This window comes from Hoplias malabaricus, chromosome 2 (genome assembly GCF_029633855.1).
Source record: "Hoplias malabaricus isolate fHopMal1 chromosome 2, fHopMal1.hap1, whole genome shotgun sequence".
In the NCBI taxonomy this organism is placed as follows: Eukaryota; Metazoa; Chordata; class Actinopteri; order Characiformes; family Erythrinidae; genus Hoplias; species Hoplias malabaricus.
The window spans coordinates 38,625,492-38,646,379 of NC_089801.1; the positions used below are offsets into that span (position 1 = coordinate 38,625,492).

Below are 20,888 nucleotides of genomic sequence, written 5' to 3' on the forward strand. Positions count from 1 at the left end.
GTAGTACTGTTTATCTGCTTTTGATAATCTTTTGCTGTTTATAACTGTAAATGTGAAGTAATTAATCTGATGTGCTGTGTGGATGTTAGTTTTGCTGAAGCTGATGTAGCACAACACAGCAGAAATGTGTTTGTGTGTGTGCTATGCGAGAGAGAGTGTTTGAACAGTAGCTGAAATATAGGTCACAAACACACCTCTCACATTTTCTCTCTCTCTCTCTCTCTCTCTCTCTTTCTCTCTTTCTCTCTCTCCCCCCTCTCTCTCACGCTCTTTCTCTCTCCCCTCTCTCTCTCTCTCTCTCTCTTTCTCTTTCTTTCTCTCTCTCTCTCTCTCTCTGTCTTTCTCTCTCTCTCTCTGTCTCTTTCTCTCTTTCTCTCTCTCTCCTGTTTGAGTGATAAATCAGCAGTGCCTGGTTTTAAAGCCCTCCAGGAAGTTTTTCTGTAATGAGGCTGTCAGGAATGTTTATGTTTTCATTGGTAATAGATTTTCTGTTTTCCTGAAAAGCTGTTTCCAACGGTTTTAGAGTCCCAGGTCAGCGCTGAATTTTTACTGATGGAATACTTTTTGATGGAAATTCATTTGATTTACAAAATGGAACATGAACTGGATCTTTGTCTCCTTATGTGAGCAGGCAAGTCTCAAAGATAAAACCTGTTTCTATTGCTTTGAAATGATGTTTCTGTGGCAGGTTTTTGATATGAATAAGGTGTCTGTTCCTCTGTATTGGACCAGCTTGGACTGAGAGCTTAAAAATCCTCAATAAAATGACTCTAGGTCAAGTTAATTGGTCATGTTTAAATATAAATCTAGTCATCTTTCCAGCGTCAATCAAATGTTTTTTCCTGTTTTTTTAAAAGGCATTTGTATTCTCACGCAGCAGCCGAGTGTCATGGATATCTGAGGTATCACTGAGAATCAAAATGCCAGTTTTTCCTAGTTCAGCAGAGAAGCCCTGTTTTTCTCACATCTCAGTGTTGAGGATAATGTCATATCCCTCAGTGCCCCAGTGTCCCACATACCAACCTGTCATTTCTTCTACAGACCACACAAGCGTGACAGGGAAAGTGTACAAGAGTCCAGTACAAGACCAATGTGGAACTCATCACAGCTGGGTATTGGCACAACAAGACAAGCACTGGGGCTGTTTTTATTTTCTGCACAGTCTTATTGGCTCTATTTTTGTCCTTAAAAGAATGCATAAATTAAAGAGGGCGTTATTGTTATTGCTGCTGTTATTAGTAGAACTATTGTAACCAAGTGTAGCCCACTACTCTTAAAAGTCTTAAAAGGGGCATATTATGAATAAAACTTGTTCTGTGCATGTTCACATAAATATAGGGATCTAGAGCCCACCAACCCACACACTGTGAAACAAGACCCCACCCCCCTCCACTTTGATGTGCTGCTTAAGTCAAAAAACATGGGATAAAACGAGCCATTCAAATTCTGTTCCATTTCTGACATCAAGTGCAGAGACTTTAGAATTGCCCCGCCCCCTCATTTGAGTGTGTCCAATGTGAGAATACAAAGACGAGGTTAAACACAGCAGAACCGACACAATGATCACGGAGAAATAAGAGCACTAAAGTAAAAACAGAGAAAACAAGGGAGAGCGCTGCTGTGGTGCTTGATTCTTGTGAATGTATGAAATTGTCCCCAGGACCTGGGCTCACCGTGATCCTGAAGTGCTTACAGAAGCTGAATGAACGAATACATTAATGAAAACTTCAGTGTTCTTGGGTGAAAGTGCATCGCTACAGTGGTGGGACCCACATGCAATGATTATACATTTCTGATGGTTTAATGTTGCAGGATTCTCCAACGTGATCTTAATGTTTCTTCTCTCTCTGAGAAAAGGATGTGAGGATATGACTCAGTGTGTGTGTGTGTGTGTGTTTTGTTAGTGTATTTCTCTGTCAGACATGTTTGTTTAATGATGAAATGTTTTCAGCGAGGTTTCCTCAGCCTCGATGTCTTACGGCACTGACTTTTTTTTTGTTTCTTCATCCCTTCCTGTTAGTCCCTATTTCTCTCTCTCTCTCTGTTTCTCTCTCTTGCTCTCTCTCCTCGGTCTCCTCCACTTTCCACCCCCCTCAAGTCTCACAATTTTCTTTTCCACTTTCCATTCTCTTTTTTCTGGGCGATGTCTCATTGATTGCTTTCTCGTTTTCTCTCTCTCACTTTCTTTTTCACTCTGCTCTTTTTCGCTTCTCATGTATTTCTTTTCTCTCTCTCTCTCTCTCTCTCTCTCTCTCTCTCTCTCTCTCTCTGTCTGTCTATAATGTGTTGGATTATCTGAGTTGGTTTCTAGGTCACTCCTCTGAGCGGATGAATGTAATATTTACGGAGCTTTTGGAGCTTGGCTCTGCTGCTTTGTCATCGTCAGATGTGGGTTATGCACATTCACCACATCTGGTTGTGTGTGTCTGTGTGTGTTTTGGGCAAAGGAGGGTTCTAAAATTGTTAATTGTTTATTGATTAGCTACATCACTATAGACTTTATCTCAGTTGCTGTGGGTTTTATTACAAAACAAGTCATCTCTCCAAGTCATTCTGTTTTAAAATCATGGTTTGTTCAGTTAAACCAAATGAAGTCCATCAGCACAGACTGATTCTGTTTGCTTTTTAAATAAAATTTTATTTAAATATTTTTTTTTTTTTTTTACATTTTTATAATAGTTGTTTTTACCAAATAATTTTAGCTTAAAAATGACAATAATCAGTCTAATGGAGATTACTTGGACATGGTTTGAGATTGTATGTGCGTATGTGATTATTTAAGCATGTTGTAAATGATGCTAATTAGTAGGGTTTAAACTCTACCTACTAGCCAAATTAGCCTCATAGCTCGAGTTAAACAAGCCTCAGACACCAATGTCTTGGCTGAATTTGGCTGCATTAGATTGGAAAGTGTTGTATTGGATAAGTAGATTTTTGACCTAAATATGGCTTTAAAAATGGTATGAAATTTATTTATAATTGCAATGAAATAGGTGCTGAACTGAAAATTTTCCTCCATCTGTGGACCAGATTTATTCATCACATACTCCCCACTGACAGCTGTGCAGATGTGATCAGCTGCAATGTGGTTGTGGCCTTTTTTTTTTTAGCTGTTGGATGAAAGAAAAGGGCAAATTAAAGTCTGAAGTGGCCGCTCTTTTCCACTGCGTGTCTTGACGTGGCCCTTCAGTTGTGATCTTTTCACATGGCTGTTGACCTGATTCCAGATTAATAGCCATTTCACTGTGTCCTTAGAGACCTTCAGGTTTATTTGCTGCCCACAATAAATCATTCACTGTTTTTAAGTGCTATTTGTGGCATTTGCTTTCATGAGAAGTATTAGAACATTTTTTTCAGGTGTAAGTGCACAACTGTACAGGCATATTGTTACTTAAAAAGTTGAGGAGTAACCCCCTGTTATGGACTAAATGGATTAATGAAAACAGTTTGGAGAATATTCAAATTTCCACAATTTCCCAGTTGTAGTCTGTTAGTATTTAGATTTGCACAGGAATTCAGAGGACACTTAACAAATAGTGAATACTACCCACAAAGTTAGCACTGTGCTAAATGTACAAAACCTGTTATCACACACTAACCCAGCAGATATATCTATTTGAGTTTAAACTCTTTCTGACATGACACATTGTTGTTTGTAAACTTGGACAAAATGAGGTTAGACTATCTTAAACAGTTGCAGTAATTATCTTTAATATTTAAAAAAATATTTTTCATAAAAAACTGAACAATGTTGTCAGAAAACATTGTATGTGTGTACATTTTGTATGATGGCTTAATTTTGGGCTTTAAATGGAACATCTACGATTGTGGGAAAACACAGTTTTAAGCTCCTCATCTTTTAAAGTGGAATGGAATATTTGAGGGAAAATGGAAAAACTGACTGTTTTTTTATGTGGCTTAAGTTTAACTTCTGTAAGTTTTTATTTATTGTGTGAATACCACAGAAACTCATTTGTAACTTGAGTTGTTCAGTTTTGTAGCAAAATTGGGTGATGCAATTAGACGTTTCCCGAGTTTGGACAAACAATACTCCACATTAAGTGAAAAATAAGCCAATATTACCCATTTGGAGCAGGAATAGAGCAAACCTCATTTTGGTTAGTGCTTTTTAACATTTGGATTTCTGTCCGTAAAAATAACTTTTTTTTTGTCTCTACCATGAGCAGAGAGAGTGACAGAGAGAGAGAAAGCCTAGCATACCAGACAGAGCTTATTTTTAATAAATATAATTAAATAATAATAATAATAATTAAAAATAATTTACAGATACTGGGGCTTCATAAACACATTAGACGGGTTTTGCTCATGCAAACAGACTGGAGAGCTAACAAATGGCAAGGAAGCATCATCTAAATTTTATAAAATGTGTTTTTGATTACAATCGGAACTTGGCCTTTAAATATACAGTGTGTAGTGCTAATGAACAGCTAAAATCTATCATGTTAGCTACATTAGCGTCCTTCAAACACCAGATATTTTTTAAATTAAATTAATGTAAAGAGAATTGTTGGTTTTATATAACTAATGCTCTACAATATATATTGAACTAAAATGATTATTACGATTGTACTTTGAAACTCCTTAAAAATTTCTAATGCTATTTCTTCCTCCCCACCCTCTCTTTTTCAGGCCCTGCCATTTCCACGACTGACCCTCATGGACATACGAAGGTGACTATTCGACATAGGAGTGCCTCAATGTTAGCGCTCAGCTTTACAGGCTAACTGTTTCCGAATGATCAGCTAAGTGTTAGCAAGAAGGCTCAGCAGCAGTTGGGACAGATTTAGCAGCTGCTGGCCGGCGGGAGCTCAGCACTAACATCTAGCCTTCAGTGGCTTGGTGGTAGAGGCTAGCTGCTAGCTGCAGAAAGCTAGCAAGAGAAGAGTGTTAAATTGTTTTCGCAGCAGTTTGAGCGCAGTGAGCGCGAATGGGACACAGCCGCGTTCGCAGACGGCCTGGATGGGAGAGGGAGTGAGAATGGAAAACCTTTCTGAATTTGGGGGTCTTTGTCCGTCCAGTCGGAGGGAATGGGAGTGAGTACATTTTATGCTAATGTAGCTAGAGGCTAATGTACATATGCTAAGTCCAGAGCATTTTTTTACTCTGATGCTGTTTGAACCAATGCTGATTAACTACTGATGATGTTATGCTAATTAAGTTATGTTAATGAAAAATCATGCTAATTTTGCTAGTAGCAATTAAGTGAATTTACTGACAATAGTATTGCAATTGTCTTTTTAAAGAATAACAGATTTTGCAGTATTTGATTTTCTGTTAAATATACACCGGTTGAACTAAGTATTGAACATGTCAACAATTTTCTAAGTAAATATATTTCTAAAGGTGCTATTGACATGAAAGTCTCACCAGATGTCCGTAACAATCCGTCCAATCCACACATGCAAAGAAATCAAACCATAGATGTCCATAAATTATGTGTAATAATGAGAAATGACTCATGGAAAAATTATTGAACACACTTACTAAAATTTGTTTAATACTTCATACAAAAGCCTTTGTTGGTGATGACAGCTTCAAGATGCCTCATGGACAAACTAGTCACATGTGTTGCTCAGGTGTGATTATATCCCATTCTTCCACACAAACACTCTTCAAATCCTGAAGGTTCCATGGGCTCCTTTCATGAACTCTGAGCTTTAGGTTCTTCCATAGATTTTCAATTGGATTCAGGTCAGGTGATTGGCTGGGCCATTCTAGCAGCTATATTTTCTTTCTCTGAAACCAGAGTTTCCTTGGCTGTGTGTTTAGGATCATTTTCTTGCTGAAATGTCCAACCTCATATCACCTTTATCATCCTGGTAGATGGCAGTAGATCAAGAATGACTTACATTTATCCATTCATCCTTCCTTCAATATCCTTTAATATATGCAGTGCCTTTGGACCTCCAAACATGGTGTGTATTATGGCATGCAGAGAATTCAATTTTGGTCTCATCTGACCAGACCATATTCGCCCAGTATTTCACATTAAATGTTGTTGAGCAAACTTTAAACATGCTTCAACATGTTTTTTCTTCAGCAATGTGTCTTGCGTGGTGAGCTTACATACAGACCATTGTGTGTGCGTTACTTATTGTTTTCTTTGAAACAATTGAACCTACTGATTCCAGGTGTTTCTGTAGCTCTCCAAGTGATCCTTGGCACTTGGACATCTCTTCTGATAATTAATTCCACTCCTCTGTCTGAAGCAGGGAGCACCCGATCGTGTCCAGTTTATGGTGAAATGATGTTCTTTCCACTTTCGGATTATGGCCCGCACAGTGCTCATTGGAACCTTCAGTAGTTTAGAAATTCAGCCATCAGTATGTTTTGCAACCTTTTCATAGGCCATCAGTTGAACCATTCATTTATTAATTGTTTAACTGTGTAATTCATTGTCTGTAACTGCTTATCCAGTTCAGGGTCATTGTGAGTCTGGAGCGTTCCCTGGAGGGGGCACCCTTACGTCGCAGGGCGACACACACTCACACATTTACTAACATACTCACACCTATGGACATTTTTCGAGTCGCCAATTCACCTACAGTACAAACATGTTTTTGGACCGTGGGAGGAAACCGGAGCACCTGGAGGAAACCCAAATGGACACAGGGAGAACACAACTCCTGGAGCGATGTGACAGCAACACTACGTGTTGCGCCACCGTGCCCCCCTTAATTGGTTAATTATAAAGTGGCAGGATTGCTTGCTTATTACGGATAGATTTCAGCTGGGATCATGACTTTCCATGGCTTTTGCACCTCTCTTTCTTCGTTTTTCCCTGTGTCATTTCTCATTATTACACATAACTTAATTTATGGACATCTATGGTTTGATTTCTTTGCATGTGTGGATTGGATGGGTTGTTACCGACATCTGGTGAGAATTTCATGTCAATAGCAACTTTATACATTTACTTACAAAATTGGTGATGTGTTCAATACTTATTTCACCCGCTGTATGTTTAAAAAATATATAATTTGCTAACAAAAAACGTTTTTGTCATATATATCATATTGAATATATCTAATGGCTATTTTCAGTGGAAACTAAATGAAAAATATGTTTAAACAGTGCTGTAAGTGAGATTTTTTTTTTCAGAACCAGCAGCTGTGTGGATGATTTGATGGATGAAGATGAGAAAGACAGAGCTAAAAGGTACTAGAGTGAGTGCTTGTGTTCGTGTGTGTGTGTGTGTGTGTGTTTAAACATAATATAAAGTGAGCTTTAATAAGCTCTTCACTTTGCACTGGGCTCCGTGCTGAGGCCTGTAACTTTCATTACATCAAAAGCGAAGATTTCTCTCTTCCACCTGTTTCTCACACCTCTCCCCTTCCCTCTCTTTCACTCTCTCTGTAAACACAAAAGAACAGCACCGTGAATGAGTGTGAAAAGCCTGAAGCATTTAAAGAGGAAAAGATTGAGAGAGAGAGAGCGAGACCATTGTCATCTAGTGTTGCACACTCACACAAGAAGGACTGTTAATTATGGTCCCTTGAATTCTCACTGCTGGATGGCTGTGGCATCACTTGGGGTGAAATCTGTGATTGATAATCCATTTTAAGATTATATAATCAATACAGTCGAATGTCCAACTACAAAGTGATGCATTGATTGACTTTTACACCCATATGCTAATTACTTTTAAGAAGTGAATGGTTATATTCAGCTGGATTCCACACTGTGTTTTGTATTATGGACATTTGATAGTGGACAATATTGTGTGGGTATGAGGTGTGGTCTCCATATTCATCATGTTGTTGGGACTATCAGTTTACACATGAATATTGTGGGGATTAATTGTCTTTTTGGGACAGAAATAAATAATGCCCCATGACTAAAATCATTACATTTTATGGTGAAGATGTGGTAAGGTTAGGGTTAGGGTAGTAGTAGCTATGGTTAAGGTCAGCCTGAGCCCCCACAAAATGAATGAAAGTATATATAATATTCCTTGAAAGCATGAAAATGTGTGTGTGTGTGTGTGTGTTTATACTCACTTCAGTGAAGTGAATTCAAAAATTTCAGAGACTCAAACTTCCCTGTGTGTGTGTGCAGAGCCTCACGTAATAAATCAGAGAAAAAGAGGAGAGACCAGTTCAATGTTCTCATTAAAGAGCTGTGCACCATGCTGCAGGGGCAGGGACATCCCCGAAAAATGGACAAGTCCACCATCCTCCAAAGGACCATCGACTTCCTACAGAAGCAAAAAGGTAAAATCTTAAAAGGTGCATTTTAGTAAAACCTTGATTTCACCTTTAATCACAGTGTGTCTGATCAGCTCAGACGTGTTTGCTGTCTGAAATTTTAAAGCAACACTAGGTAAGATTTTGTACAGTTGCAGCATGTTAGAGCACAGTCCTGAAACTAAGGTACCCTCCTCCAGATGTTACATAGTGCAGTTTCTGCAGTGCTGAGTCCAGAATAGCAGACAGAGGCTCTGGTCTCTCTATTACAACTCAGTGGAGAATCACAATGATTTTGAAGCTGTAATTTTAAGGTAAACTTACCTTGAGTTTCTTTAAGCTTGCATCGGACCTACAAGGCTCTAAAAATCAGGAGAGTGCGCAAGTTTTATTTGCAGTGTTTCCCACATTCCCCAATCCAAAGCATTCCCTGTTACAAAAAGCATGGTATTCTCCATTTCTTGAGCTGCAGGATTCCCAAAAGAATCTATCCACTGACACCGCAGCCGGTATGTTTTATATTACCGTAAAAAGGCTAAATGCAACGTGTGGCTCCTTAATCAGCTCCATCTCCTCTGGCTTTAAAAATTCCTACTCCACATGCTTCCAGAATCCCAGGAATTCCAGGCTGAAGTCTCAGTCCAAGTTTTGTGGCTGGTTTCTGTTTTCCAGAGATCACAGAGCAGACAGAGTCGTGTGAGATCCGGCAGGACTGGAAGCCTTCGTTCCTCAGCAATGAGGAATTCACCCAGTTAATGCTGGAGGTAAAACTCTTTCAATATCTCGTTCATAATGTCTTCATAACTGTCCACATATATGAGTGGTGTGAGTGAATGAGTGAGTGTGTGAAACTGTCCACAGATGTGAGTGTGTGAGTGACTGAGTGAGTGTGTGAAACTGTCCACAAGTATGAGTGTGTGAGTGACTGGGTGAGTGTGTGAAACTGTCCACAGATGTGAGTGTGTGAGTGACAGGGTGAGTATGTGAAACTGTCCACAGATGTGAGTGTGTGTGACTGAGTGAGTGTGTGAAACTGTCCACAGATGTGAGTGTGTGAGTGACTGAGTGAGTGTGTGAAACTGTCCACAGATGTGAGTGTGTGAGTGACTGAGTGAGTGTGTGAAACTGTCCACAGATGTGAGTGTGTGAGTGACTGAGTGAGTGTGTGAAACTGTCCACAGATGTGAGTGTGTGAGTGACAGGGTGAGTATGTGAAACTGTCCACAGATGTGAGTGTGTGAGTGACTGAGTGAGTGTGTGAAACTGTCCACAAGTGTGAGTGTGTGAAACTGTCCACAAGTGTGAGTGTGTGAAACTGTCCACAGGTGTGAGTGTGTGAGTGACTGTGTGAGTGTGTGAAACTGTCCACAGATGTGAGTGTGTGAGAGACTGAGTGAGTGTGTGAAACTGTCCACAGGTGTGAGTGTGTGAGTGACTGAGTGAGTGTGTGAAACTGTCCACGAGTGTGAGTGTGTGAGTGACTGGGTGAGTGTGTGAAACTGTCCACAGATGTGAGTGTGTGAGTGACAGGGTGAGTGTGTGAAACTGTCCACATGTATGAGTGTGTGAGTGACTGGGTGAGTGTGTGAAACTGTCCACAGATGTGAGTGTGTGAGTGACAGGGTGAGTATGTGAAACTGTCCACAGATGTGAGTGTGTGAGTGACAGGGTGAGTATGTGAAACTGTCCACAGGTGTGAGTGTGTGAGTGACTGAGTGAGTGTGTGAAACTGTCCACAGATGTGAGTGTGTGAGTGACTGAGTGAGTGTGTGAAACTGTCCACAGATGTGAGTGTGTGAGTGACTGAGTGAGTGAGTGTGTGAAACTGTCCACAGGTGTGAGTGTGTGAGTGACTGGGTGAGTGTGTGAAACTGTCCACAGATGTGAGTGTGTGAGTGACTGAGTGAGTGTGTGAAACTGTCCACAGATGTGAGTGTGTGAGTGACAGGGTGAGTATGTGAAACTGTCCACAGATGCGAGTGTGTGAGTGACTGAGTGAGTGTGTGAAACTGTCCACAGATGTGAGTGTGTGAGTGACAGGGTGAGTATGTGAAACTGTCCACAGATGTGAGTGTGTGAGTGACTGAGTGAGTGTGTGAAACTGTCCACGAGTGTGAGTGTGTGAGTGACTGGGTGAGTGTGTGAAACTGTCCACAGATGTGAGTGTGTGAGTGACAGGGTGAGTGTGTGAAACTGTCCACAAGTATGAGTGTGTGAGTGACTGGGTGAGTGTGTGAAACTGTCCACAGATGTGAGTGTGTGAGTGACAGGGTGAGTATGTGAAACTGTCCACAGATGTGAGTGTGTGAGTGACAGGGTGAGTATGTGAAACTGTCCACAGGTGTGAGTGTGTGAGTGACTGAGTGAGTGTGTGAAACTGTCCACAGATGTGAGTGTGTGAGTGACTGAGTGAGTGAGTGTGTGAAACTGTCCACAGGTGTGAGTGTGTGAGTGACTGGGTGAGTGTGTGAAACTGTCCACAGATGTGAGTGTGTGAGTGACTGAGTGAGTGTGTGAAACTGTCCACAGATGTGAGTGTGTGAGTGACAGGGTGAGTATGTGAAACTGTCCACAGATGCGAGTGTGTGAGTGACTGAGTGAGTGTGTGAAACTGTCCACAAGTGTGAGTGTGTGAAACTGTCCACAGGTGTGAGTGTGTGAGTGACTGGGTGAGTGTGTGAAACTGTCCACAGATGTGAGTGTGTGAGAGACTGAGTGAGTGTGTGAAACTGTCCACAGGTGTGAGTGTGTGAGTGACTGAGTGAGTGTGTGAAACTGTCCACGAGTGTGAGTGTGTGAGTGACTGAGTGAGTGTGTGAAACTGTCCACGAGTGTGAGTGTGTGAGTGACAGGGTGAGTGTGTGAAACTGTCCACAGGTGTGAGTGTGTGAGTGACAGGGTGAGTATGTGAAACTGTCCACAGATGTGAGTGTGTGAGTGACTGAGTGAGTGTGTGAAACTGTCCATAAGTATGAGTGTGTGAGTGACTGGGTGAGTGTGTGAAACTGTCCACAGATGTGAGTGTGTGAGTGACTGAGTGAGTATGTGAAACTGTCCACAGATGTGTGTGTGTGTGAGTGACTGAGTGAGTGAGTGTGTGAAACTGTCCACAGATGTGAGTGTGTGAGTGACAGGGTGAGTGTGTGAGTGATAGGGTCAGTATGTGAAACTGTCCACAGGTGTGAGTGTGTGAGTGACAGGGTGAGTATGTGAAACTGTCCACAGGTGTGTGTGAGTGACTGAGTGACTAGATGAAGCAGTTAAAGAACATGAATGAGTGAGAAAAAAAAAAAAAAAAAAAAATATATATATATATATATATATGTTGTTCACGCAGAATTAGGTGAGAGTGAGCCATACTTCAGGAGTGTATTGGCTACTTCCTCTCAGAGCTGAGGCCGAAGAGAATGAAGGGTACTGTGTTTGTATGTGCTTAACTAAAAAGGAAACAAAGCGTAGGAAAGGATTAGTGAGTCAGTTCTGGGGTGGAAAACACAGGAAATGTCTGAGCTGCGAGGGTGTCCCTCTGCTTTGTGCTGAGATGATGAGGGAAGTGATCATTAAACTTTAAATGCAACAATACGCAGTCAGCGCTAGTATTTTCTAGGCAAAGGAAACAATCCACAGCCGCTAATGCTTCCTTTCAGAGATGGCTACCTTCTCTCTTCACTGCTTTATAATGAGAGTTTAGTTAAGTCCCTAATGTGTGAACAACACTCAGACTCAATGCAGCCTGCTCCTGTTACTCAAGTCTTTCTCTAGGATGAATTGAGATTCATTACGTCCCGGAGGAAAACTTCATTCCTCATTCAGTTCTGTGCAGCCCTTTTTTACAGGATAGGTCTCCAGGAGACATTTCATGTTTTAGATGCAAAGCATGGTATTTGCTTGTGACTCACCTACATACAATCATACTCACTCATGTTTAAGAAATTTTTCACAAGGGGGCACTATTCAGTGCTTTGCTTCAAAGACTACAGTTTTAATTGCAGTAAAATGTGCTGAAGTTTGTCCGGACTGTTTTTGACAAGTTAAATCAGAGTTCTAGCCCTCACTCATATATCCTGAGAACCACTCAGTATGTTGTATGTTTGTATGTTCTGTTTGTAAATTATTTAACACCAAGCCCAAGGATGTAATGTTCATTGTGTAAATTATTTAATACTAAGCCTGAGGATGTAATAAGTCTGTAAATATAAAAGTTTCAGGAATCAGAAAAGAAGACGCCTCTGTTCCACAGAGAGATGCGATGGAGATTATTGTGTGATGCGAAGCAGTTTGTCATTCAGACACAGAGACGTCTGTGATGTTTCTGAACTGCGGTTTAAATGAAACACAGGATGCAGAATTAATCACAGAGCTTTGGTTGTGTCTGGGCTGAGGTCTGGCTCCTGCCTAGCAACCAGCACCAGCCCACGCTCCCTTCATGTGGGTTTTATTCTGTATTTTCTGCAAAATAAATCTTGTCTGTAATGACAGAAATGACTGCTGGGTTAATTTAGATGACTGGCAAAGAGACCTAGTGTAGCATCTATGACCTGCCTTTACTGGATCATTTTCACATTATACCAGCAAAAAAACAGATAGTCTGGCTTTTTTAAAATTGCATATTTTGAAAAGTGCAAATTGTCATTGTCGTAACAACAGATAAATTGAAATAAATGGGAGTAGTAAATAAATTAGTGGGTGTGAATTAAATGTACATTTGAAACTGTGTGTGTTTTTGACGTGTACACAGGCATTGGACGGTTTCCTAATTGCACTCACGACTGATGGGAACATCATCTATGTGTCCGACAGCGTCTCTTCTCTCATTGGACATTTACCAGTAAGTAAAGGGATGGGGCTCTGGCTCATGGTGGGATATTTTATGAAGAGTTTAATACTAAATCCTCATCTGACCAGCAGCATTTCAACTTATAGTGAACAATAATTTGCATCATTATAACAAACACTGAATGCACATACAGTGCTTAAGTGGATTAGCAACAAAAGCAGCAACAAAATAAACAACTTGATAATTTAATAATAATACTTATAATTTTATAATATCACAAATAAAGGGGATTACCTTGTAGTGCAGTTGTCTAAACAACAGTCCTATCATCTGGATATCACAGCCTCAGTCTTTTGGTGATGCCACAGATGTTCGAGCTTCATTGCTCTATGACGTTGCATCAGCAGAAGTTTGAGGCACTGTGTGATAGGGGGAGATTCACTGTAAGAGTGGAAGAGAGGATAACTAATATGTGGAAAAAAAATTTTTGGAAAAGAATTGGGGACAAAATAAGGAACGTCAGCAATAACATTTCATTCTCAGAGCACTAGGGTAAGGATGGCAAGCAAAAGGATGAATTCATGAGCTTCACAATAGTTATAATTGGTTGCATTTTGTAAAATTCACCTGTGCAGATCTTATTTATATTGGGATATAATGAGATTTCACAAAAACGCTCAATGAGGCTCCATCTGTCTATTCTTTCTAGAAAGATTGTTTTATTTCTGTCATCAGAGCACCAAAGCCAGTGAACAAATAAGTCATGTTCAGCACCTTTATATGATTCTGTGATTTTCAGAAACATGGACCTCAGTTAATATCCCTGCAGTTTGTAGAAATGACTCATGTTTTGAACTGAGCCCAGTTTAAGTGATGACTAAGAGATAAATGATCATATTTGGATAAATTTAGCCAAAGCAACCCACATGCACCACATTTTCTGGGGGAGTTGGTTGAAGTAGAGAACCCTGGAGATTTTTTTTTTCGTTATATACCATTGTTGATGTTTCATAATCTGTGTGGCTGATGGTGTTTTATTAGGTTCGATGTGGAGACAATGTGACTTTCATTAAAACAGAAAGCCGTCTCTGAACTAACGCGAACAGCTTCATTGAATGAATGGAAATTAAACTGTGCCTGTCATATTCAGACATGTGCTCTTCGTTTTCTTCTCTTTGACTCAGTAATGGAGTCATCACAGATGTCGTGTAAACTCATTCACTGATTAAAGCGGCAGACAGATAAAATCTGCTCGGCCCATGTGTAAATGTTACTGTGGTTTAAGACCTGCTGGAGTGTTACATGTTCATGTTGTTCTTCAGGACCAGGACAGTTACATCACCATGTTGCTTCCCTGCTGTGGTGTCTGACCGGATTAACACCAGCAGGATTTAGTGAACTCACTGCTGCAGGTCACTGGCATTTGAGACACAGTACTTCAATTCCCAGAAAGCCCTGGACTACATACTTACTATCTTGATTTTTGTCTGTTTTCTTTTCTTGGAAAGGAAACCTAATCTGAAAGCAGATAGCTCTCTTTACACTATGTGAATATTTCATGTTGAATGGTTAAAAAAAAAATAATAAACTGACTTACACAGCCGTAAAAAGGTGTTTTACCTCTCCTAGATGGTCAAATTGCCGATGATCACAGTAGATACTTCTGGATTCCGAGAAAAGCACTATAACTTTAACCTTTAACCCTCAATGAACTGCAGGCAGTGACACTGTGTTTGTTTGTGGTGTGTTTCAGTCAGACATGGTCGACCAAAACATCCTGAATTTTCTGCCTGAGCGAGAGCATGCTGAGGTGTATAAACTACTCTCTACTCACCTTTTAATGAATGATCCCATCACTACAGACTACCTGGAGAACAGTGAGTACACACACACACACACACACACACACACACACAGTAAGTGTAAACTGTAACACTGAGGGTTATAAAGCTGTCTCTCGCTGAGGCACTGCTGTGAGAATCGGTCTCCTGACCTTCGGACTGTTTGATGTCTGTTTCATTTTGTTATAGCAGAAGTCTCAATAAATAGCTCATCAATGACATACGCTGACCCAGTGCACAATAAAATACCACACACACACACACACACACACACACACAAGGATGTATACACTTATCATCACCAAATAAATAAATAAATTGAGAAATATGTACATTAAGAAAGAGAAAGAAGAAGTGCAAAAGTAAATCAAAAGAAATAATATATACATAACATTGTTGTTTTAATTAATTAATTTATTGATTGATTAAAATTTTTTTTAATCATTTTTCATTTTGAAAGAGCAAATTAACACCATCCTCATCACAGGCAACATACATAACATAATGTTATATTAATTAACACTAATAGAATACATCCGTTTACATTGTGTGGATATTACATGATGCTTGGGGATTGTGCTATTATGTCACATTTTATTCTGATTTGTTGTGAGTCATGTTGTACTCTGATAGGTTAAATCTAGTGGGCTGTTGTTAACACTACATTCTGACTGGCTGGTTGATACCTGGTTGTTACTCTGATTGGCTGGAGATAATACTCCACTATGATTGGCTGGATATGATACTGCACTCTGATTTGCTGTATATAATACTACATTGTAATTGGCTGCCTGCAGCGCTCTGCTATGATTAACTTTAGGGCTAATTATAAAGCTCTATATGTCAGGCACAGTAACACAGTAATGCTGCTAATCTGATTTACGCTACTGTGGTAATCCCTCACCCTCTGACCCTAATCCGAGAGAGAGAGAGAGAGAGAGACAATATTGAGCATTTTAGCTTCACCCATTCACCCTGAAGCTATAAGGCGTGTTTCTCTCTATACGCCATTTTGAAAGAGGCAGCCAATCAGAGCAGATCTCATTAGAATACCGCATTAGGATATATCTCTCAGTCTCTCAGGCACAGCGTGCTTAAATGTTACAGATGAACAGAGTGAGTAAATGGCCACAAATGTTACAGGTGGATATTTGAGCACTAACTATGCTCAAAACTGAGGTTGAGAAATGGGAGGTGAACTCTGAGGAGGTTCAGGATGCGTTCTGGACCACACCCTGTCACTCAGCAGGTGAAAATCATGGAAGAGAGGTGACAGGGGCTGTGTATGATATCGCTCCCTATTCACTGTTTTGTGTACTAATAAGTGTGTTGGCCATTTTATAGTGTTTTCCGAATTCTCGGTGAGTGATTTGATTCCCTATATAGTACACTAGATTATTACCCACAATGCACCATAAATCCAGTGAAAAACTGATGTACACTGCTTACGGACTAATTTCCCACAATACATAGTCGTTTAATAATATAAAGATTTCCAGTTTGTCTGTATTTCTTATGGTACAGTGATATGAGTTTCCTAATAGTAATAGTAAATGAGATTAAATGTGTTTGAGTTATAAAACCTTAGTTAATAATTGTTGCTTACTGTAAAATAAGTAATAAAAATGCATTCAGGTTGTACGGTTTCCTAACAATTTAACCTAAAATAGTATACAAAATTCGAAATAAGTTTGTACTTGATAAAAAGCAGGCAGTGTATATTAATTATTCGAATTCGGTAACTATAAAGCTAATATTCAGCGTTGGGTGTTAATGACAAGCCCTTTTGTAAATCTCTCTGAATAAGAGTGAAGCCTTGTGGCCACAGCAGTAAGTTACAGCTACAATTTGAATTCACAGGCGAACTAACACATCTCGTCTCAGATCCCTAGTCCTTGTCTTCGTCTCTGTCTTACAACTAAAATCTTTACTAAAACCAACAGGACTGGATGGACTGAATGGACATTTTAATTAATACTGAATACAAAAGTGTGCACGTGGAGATTATTGAATAAATGGAGCTTGAGTGCAGAAATAAGACATGTAAATTGTTTTTATTCCTTATATATTTATTACATGTAAAAAAAACAAAAAAAAAACAAAAACAGTAGATACAAATATATATATATATAATACAAGATTCATTAATAAAAACATTGCCAAACTACATTTCTTCTCATGACGAATGGTTGAGATAAATAGTTTCTGGAATAATTGTTGTCTGAATTCCCCATTTTGTGTCACTCAGTGATCAGTGAACGAGTGAACAAGTGATTCATTTCTGACACAGCCAGAAATGTCAGAGAAGGGGTGGCTGTGTGATGCATTGTTGTTAATTACAAGAAACAGAAGGTTGAAAGGGGTCCTTCACCCAGACTTGTTCCATAACATTATTTATAGTTATTTATAATGATATATACGCTTATAAGACTATGATCAACTAAAAAAAGACATAGCCCTAACCCTAACCGTAGCGCCAGAGTGAAATTTTCGAAGTAACACTTCCAATTTGCAAGTGTAAATGGCTATGAAACACACTCAGCGTGTCTTGTTGTGATTCTGATCAGCAAAAACAGTACAGGTTCATCAACTATTACAACAAGCTTTCACCTGTATGTATATCTTAACAAGCTTCAACCCCCTCTTCTCTCTCTTTTCTCTCTCTCTCTCTCTCTCTCTCTCTCTCTCTCTCTCTCTCTCTCTCACTCTCTCTCTCTCAGGTGAAACTCATGTGGAGTTCTGTTGTCATTTGGTGAGAGGAAACATTGATCCGAAAGAGCCACCCACCTACGAATACGTCAAATTTGTTGGAGATTTCAAGTTTCATAACAGTGGTGTGTATTCAGCTTTATTGTTATTTTTTTGTTGTTGTTATTAGTTGAGGCCAGTCCGAGAGAGAGAGAGAGAGAGAGAGAGAGAGAGAGAGAGAGAGAGAGAGAGAGAGAGAGAGAGAGAGAGAGAGAGAGAGAGAGTAAACCATTTAAATTTGAACAACTACATTAAATGGTTCTGTGTAACACTGGAAAGGTTCCCACTTGTTACAGGGCAGAGAACCCCTTTTCAGTTCTGCACAGAACTCATTTCTTTGATGTACAACTCACAGTCAGACGGATTTGTGTAGCCCTGTTTTAAATCTGGCATGATCTATGCTGTGTTAATGAGGCTACATGCTTTTTGACACACCTGTTTGACACAGTGTGTGTGCATGTGGGTGGAAGATGAGGACTGTGTGTGTGTGTGTGTGTGTGTGTGTTGTATAACTTTTACTGTCACAGATGTGTCATAGTGTTGTAATACCCCACTGCTACTGTTTGAGTGTAAGGCTGAATGATGAAACACACTAAATACACACCACACTCCTCACAGACAGTCACCTGCAGGAAACCCACGCGGACACAGGGAGAACACACCACACTCCTCACAGACAATCACCTGGAGCAGGAATCGAACCCACAATTTCCAGGTCCCTGGAGCTATGTGACTGCAACACTACCTGCTGAGCCACCGTGCCGCCCTAATATGAATAATAATAAATTCAATTTATTTTGCACGTTTCTAGTACCCAACGTCACTTTATAAAACAGAAAATAACGAGAAGTAAAAAAACAAACAAACAGCCAAACAAAAACACAACCACACAGATAGAATAGCCAGTGCATCAGTGCTCCATATCTATTTTTTTATAAAACATATAACTGAATTATAAAATAAAAACCGCCACTGATGTTAGGGTGTAAGGCCCATTATGTTGTGCTTTTAAATTATGACATTGAGTGGGTCTGTTTTTGTATGTGTGTGTACGTGTACGTGTATGTGTTTTAGTGCCTACATCCTCGTGTAATGGGTATGAACTGGTGTTTCCACGGACTCTCGCTGCGTCTCTGGAGGAACAAGTGTGTTTGGTGGCGACGGTCAGGCTCGTCACTCCTCAGTTCCTCAAGGTGAGAGAACACACACAATTTTTATGTGGGTTTAGCAGTTGGAAAATGCCGGCTGCACCTTACACCTTTCACAGTTGGCAGTGAACAAACCAATAGAAACGATACAAATCTCATTGAATTAAATCATAATACAAACTTAAGAATTATCTCCAACTCCCCTGTAGACTTACTGTGTCACATATGTATAACATACGTGTAAATTTAAATAACAGAATATATTAAATAACCCATAAATATATGTGTGTTTTGTGTGTCAGGACTTGTGTAATGTTGAGGATCCGTGTGATGAGTTCACGTCGAGACACAGTCTGGAGTGGAAATTCCTCTTCTTAGATCACAGGTCAGTCAACTAATGTGTGTGTGTGTGTGCATTCTAATTCTAATATATATATATATATATATATATATATATATATATATATATATATATATATACGTAATAAACATTAAGCAATAGTAGGCAAATATGTAGCAAGTGTGTGTGTGTGTGTGTTTGTGAGTGATCTGATGAAAATGGTGATGTTTTGTTATCATTCATCAGAATAATTGGTCTCTCGCCCTATTATAAATATAATAAATAGTGACAGCCCCACTTCTGCTGAGTGGGAGCTACTGAGAGGAGGTTATGTAATTCTATGTGTGTGTGTGTGTGTGTGTGTGGGGGGGGGGGGGGGGGGGGTTAGAGCTGATTCCCTCAGTAGCGACTGGATGTTCTGTCCTTTACAGCACTATTATTGGATATCACACATGCCTGCCAAACTCTGTCTCTCTCCCTCCCTGTGCATTCACACACGTACACACACACACACACACACAAATAAAAGTTCACATAAGCTAATATCATGATCATACTCATGAAATTTATAAACCTTTTCTAATAAACACACATGCACATGCTTAGCCATAATGCCATATATTATTATTATTACTATTATTATTATTAATAATAATAATAATAATAATAATAGGAAATATAGCCACCTACTGTGACATGCCTGTATGTGTGTGGATGTGATTTGTGTAACCAGTGTTTGTGTGTGTGTATTTGTGTGTAATTTAGAGCGTCTCCCATTATTGGTTACCTGCCGTTTGAGGTTCTGGGTACGTCAGGCTATGATTATTATCACGTTGATGATCTGGAGCTGATCGCACAGTGCCACAAACAGCGTAAGTAAAACTTTCTAAAGCAGGAACGAACCGTATGGCAACATAACTCAATTATCACAGATAACACCTTTCCTTTCTTACTGAGCAGTAGAGCTGAGTATGTTGGTTCTGCCCATGAAAAATTTGCCAGATCCTCTCTGCCAATGCCAAACATCAAATGGCTTATTCTGCCATTGACACATTTGATGTTTGGTGACTGGATAATTGAAGTTTGAAGAAACAAGACGTTTTGGCAATTAAACAATTTATTCATTTAACAAACAGGAGCCTCAGTAGTGAGTGGAAGAACCATACACAGCCACAACAGCCTGGCACCTCCTCCTCCTCCTCCTCCTCCTCATGCTGGTCACCATCCTGGTCACACACTGCTGTGGGATGGCACCCCATTCTTCAACCAGCATTTGTCACAAGCCAATGTGGATGTGTTGGTCACTCTGGCAGGACCAGCATGTTAATGTTCATAGGGGTTGAGGTCAAGATGCTGGCAGGCCATTCCATCCTCTCCACTCCCAAATTCTGGAGGTAGTCTCTGATAAGGATAGAGTAGAGATATGATATTGCCACTGGTTGCTCTCTGCATTGAGATTGCCTCCAATGATGACAAGCCTCGATTTTCCAATGAGGGAGGTGCCGCCCCACACCATCACACAGAATAAGCTGTTTGGCATTGGCAGAAAGGATTTGGCTAATTTTTCATGGGCACAACCCACATACTCAGCTTTACTACTCATCCCACAAATGTATTTTCCTTACAAATGTGGCACCATTTAAAAGGGAAATTAACAGACTTTTCAATGGTATGAGATTTATTGGCAAGAAGCATTGTTACAACAAAGAAAGTATATAAAAATATATATATATTTTTTTTTTTTTCTCTCCTGTTTCTCTTACCCTTTGTGTGTCACTGACTCTCTCTCCCTAGCTCTCTCTCTCTCTCTCTCTCTCATTCACCCCT

At 39.8% G+C, this 20,888-nt stretch overlaps 1 protein-coding gene across 1 annotated transcript in view; it reads left to right on the plus strand.

The window, feature by feature from the left end:
* The first annotated feature begins 4,759 nt into the window (after positions 1-4,759).
* Positions 4,760-20,888, plus strand: part of npas2 (neuronal PAS domain protein 2) — a 29,134-nt gene continuing 13,005 nt past the window's right edge. The window contains exons 1-10 of the mRNA XM_066659286.1: positions 4,760-5,054; positions 7,123-7,179; positions 8,080-8,234; positions 8,880-8,971; positions 12,946-13,035; positions 14,738-14,861; positions 17,546-17,659; positions 18,648-18,766; positions 19,024-19,106; positions 19,827-19,933. Coding sequence (XP_066515383.1) covers positions 4,981-5,054; positions 7,123-7,179; positions 8,080-8,234; positions 8,880-8,971; positions 12,946-13,035; positions 14,738-14,861; positions 17,546-17,659; positions 18,648-18,766; positions 19,024-19,106; positions 19,827-19,933 — 1,015 coding nt within the window. The 5' untranslated portion in view covers positions 4,760-4,980. The remainder of the gene's footprint in view (positions 5,055-7,122; positions 7,180-8,079; positions 8,235-8,879; positions 8,972-12,945; positions 13,036-14,737; positions 14,862-17,545; positions 17,660-18,647; positions 18,767-19,023; positions 19,107-19,826; positions 19,934-20,888) is intronic.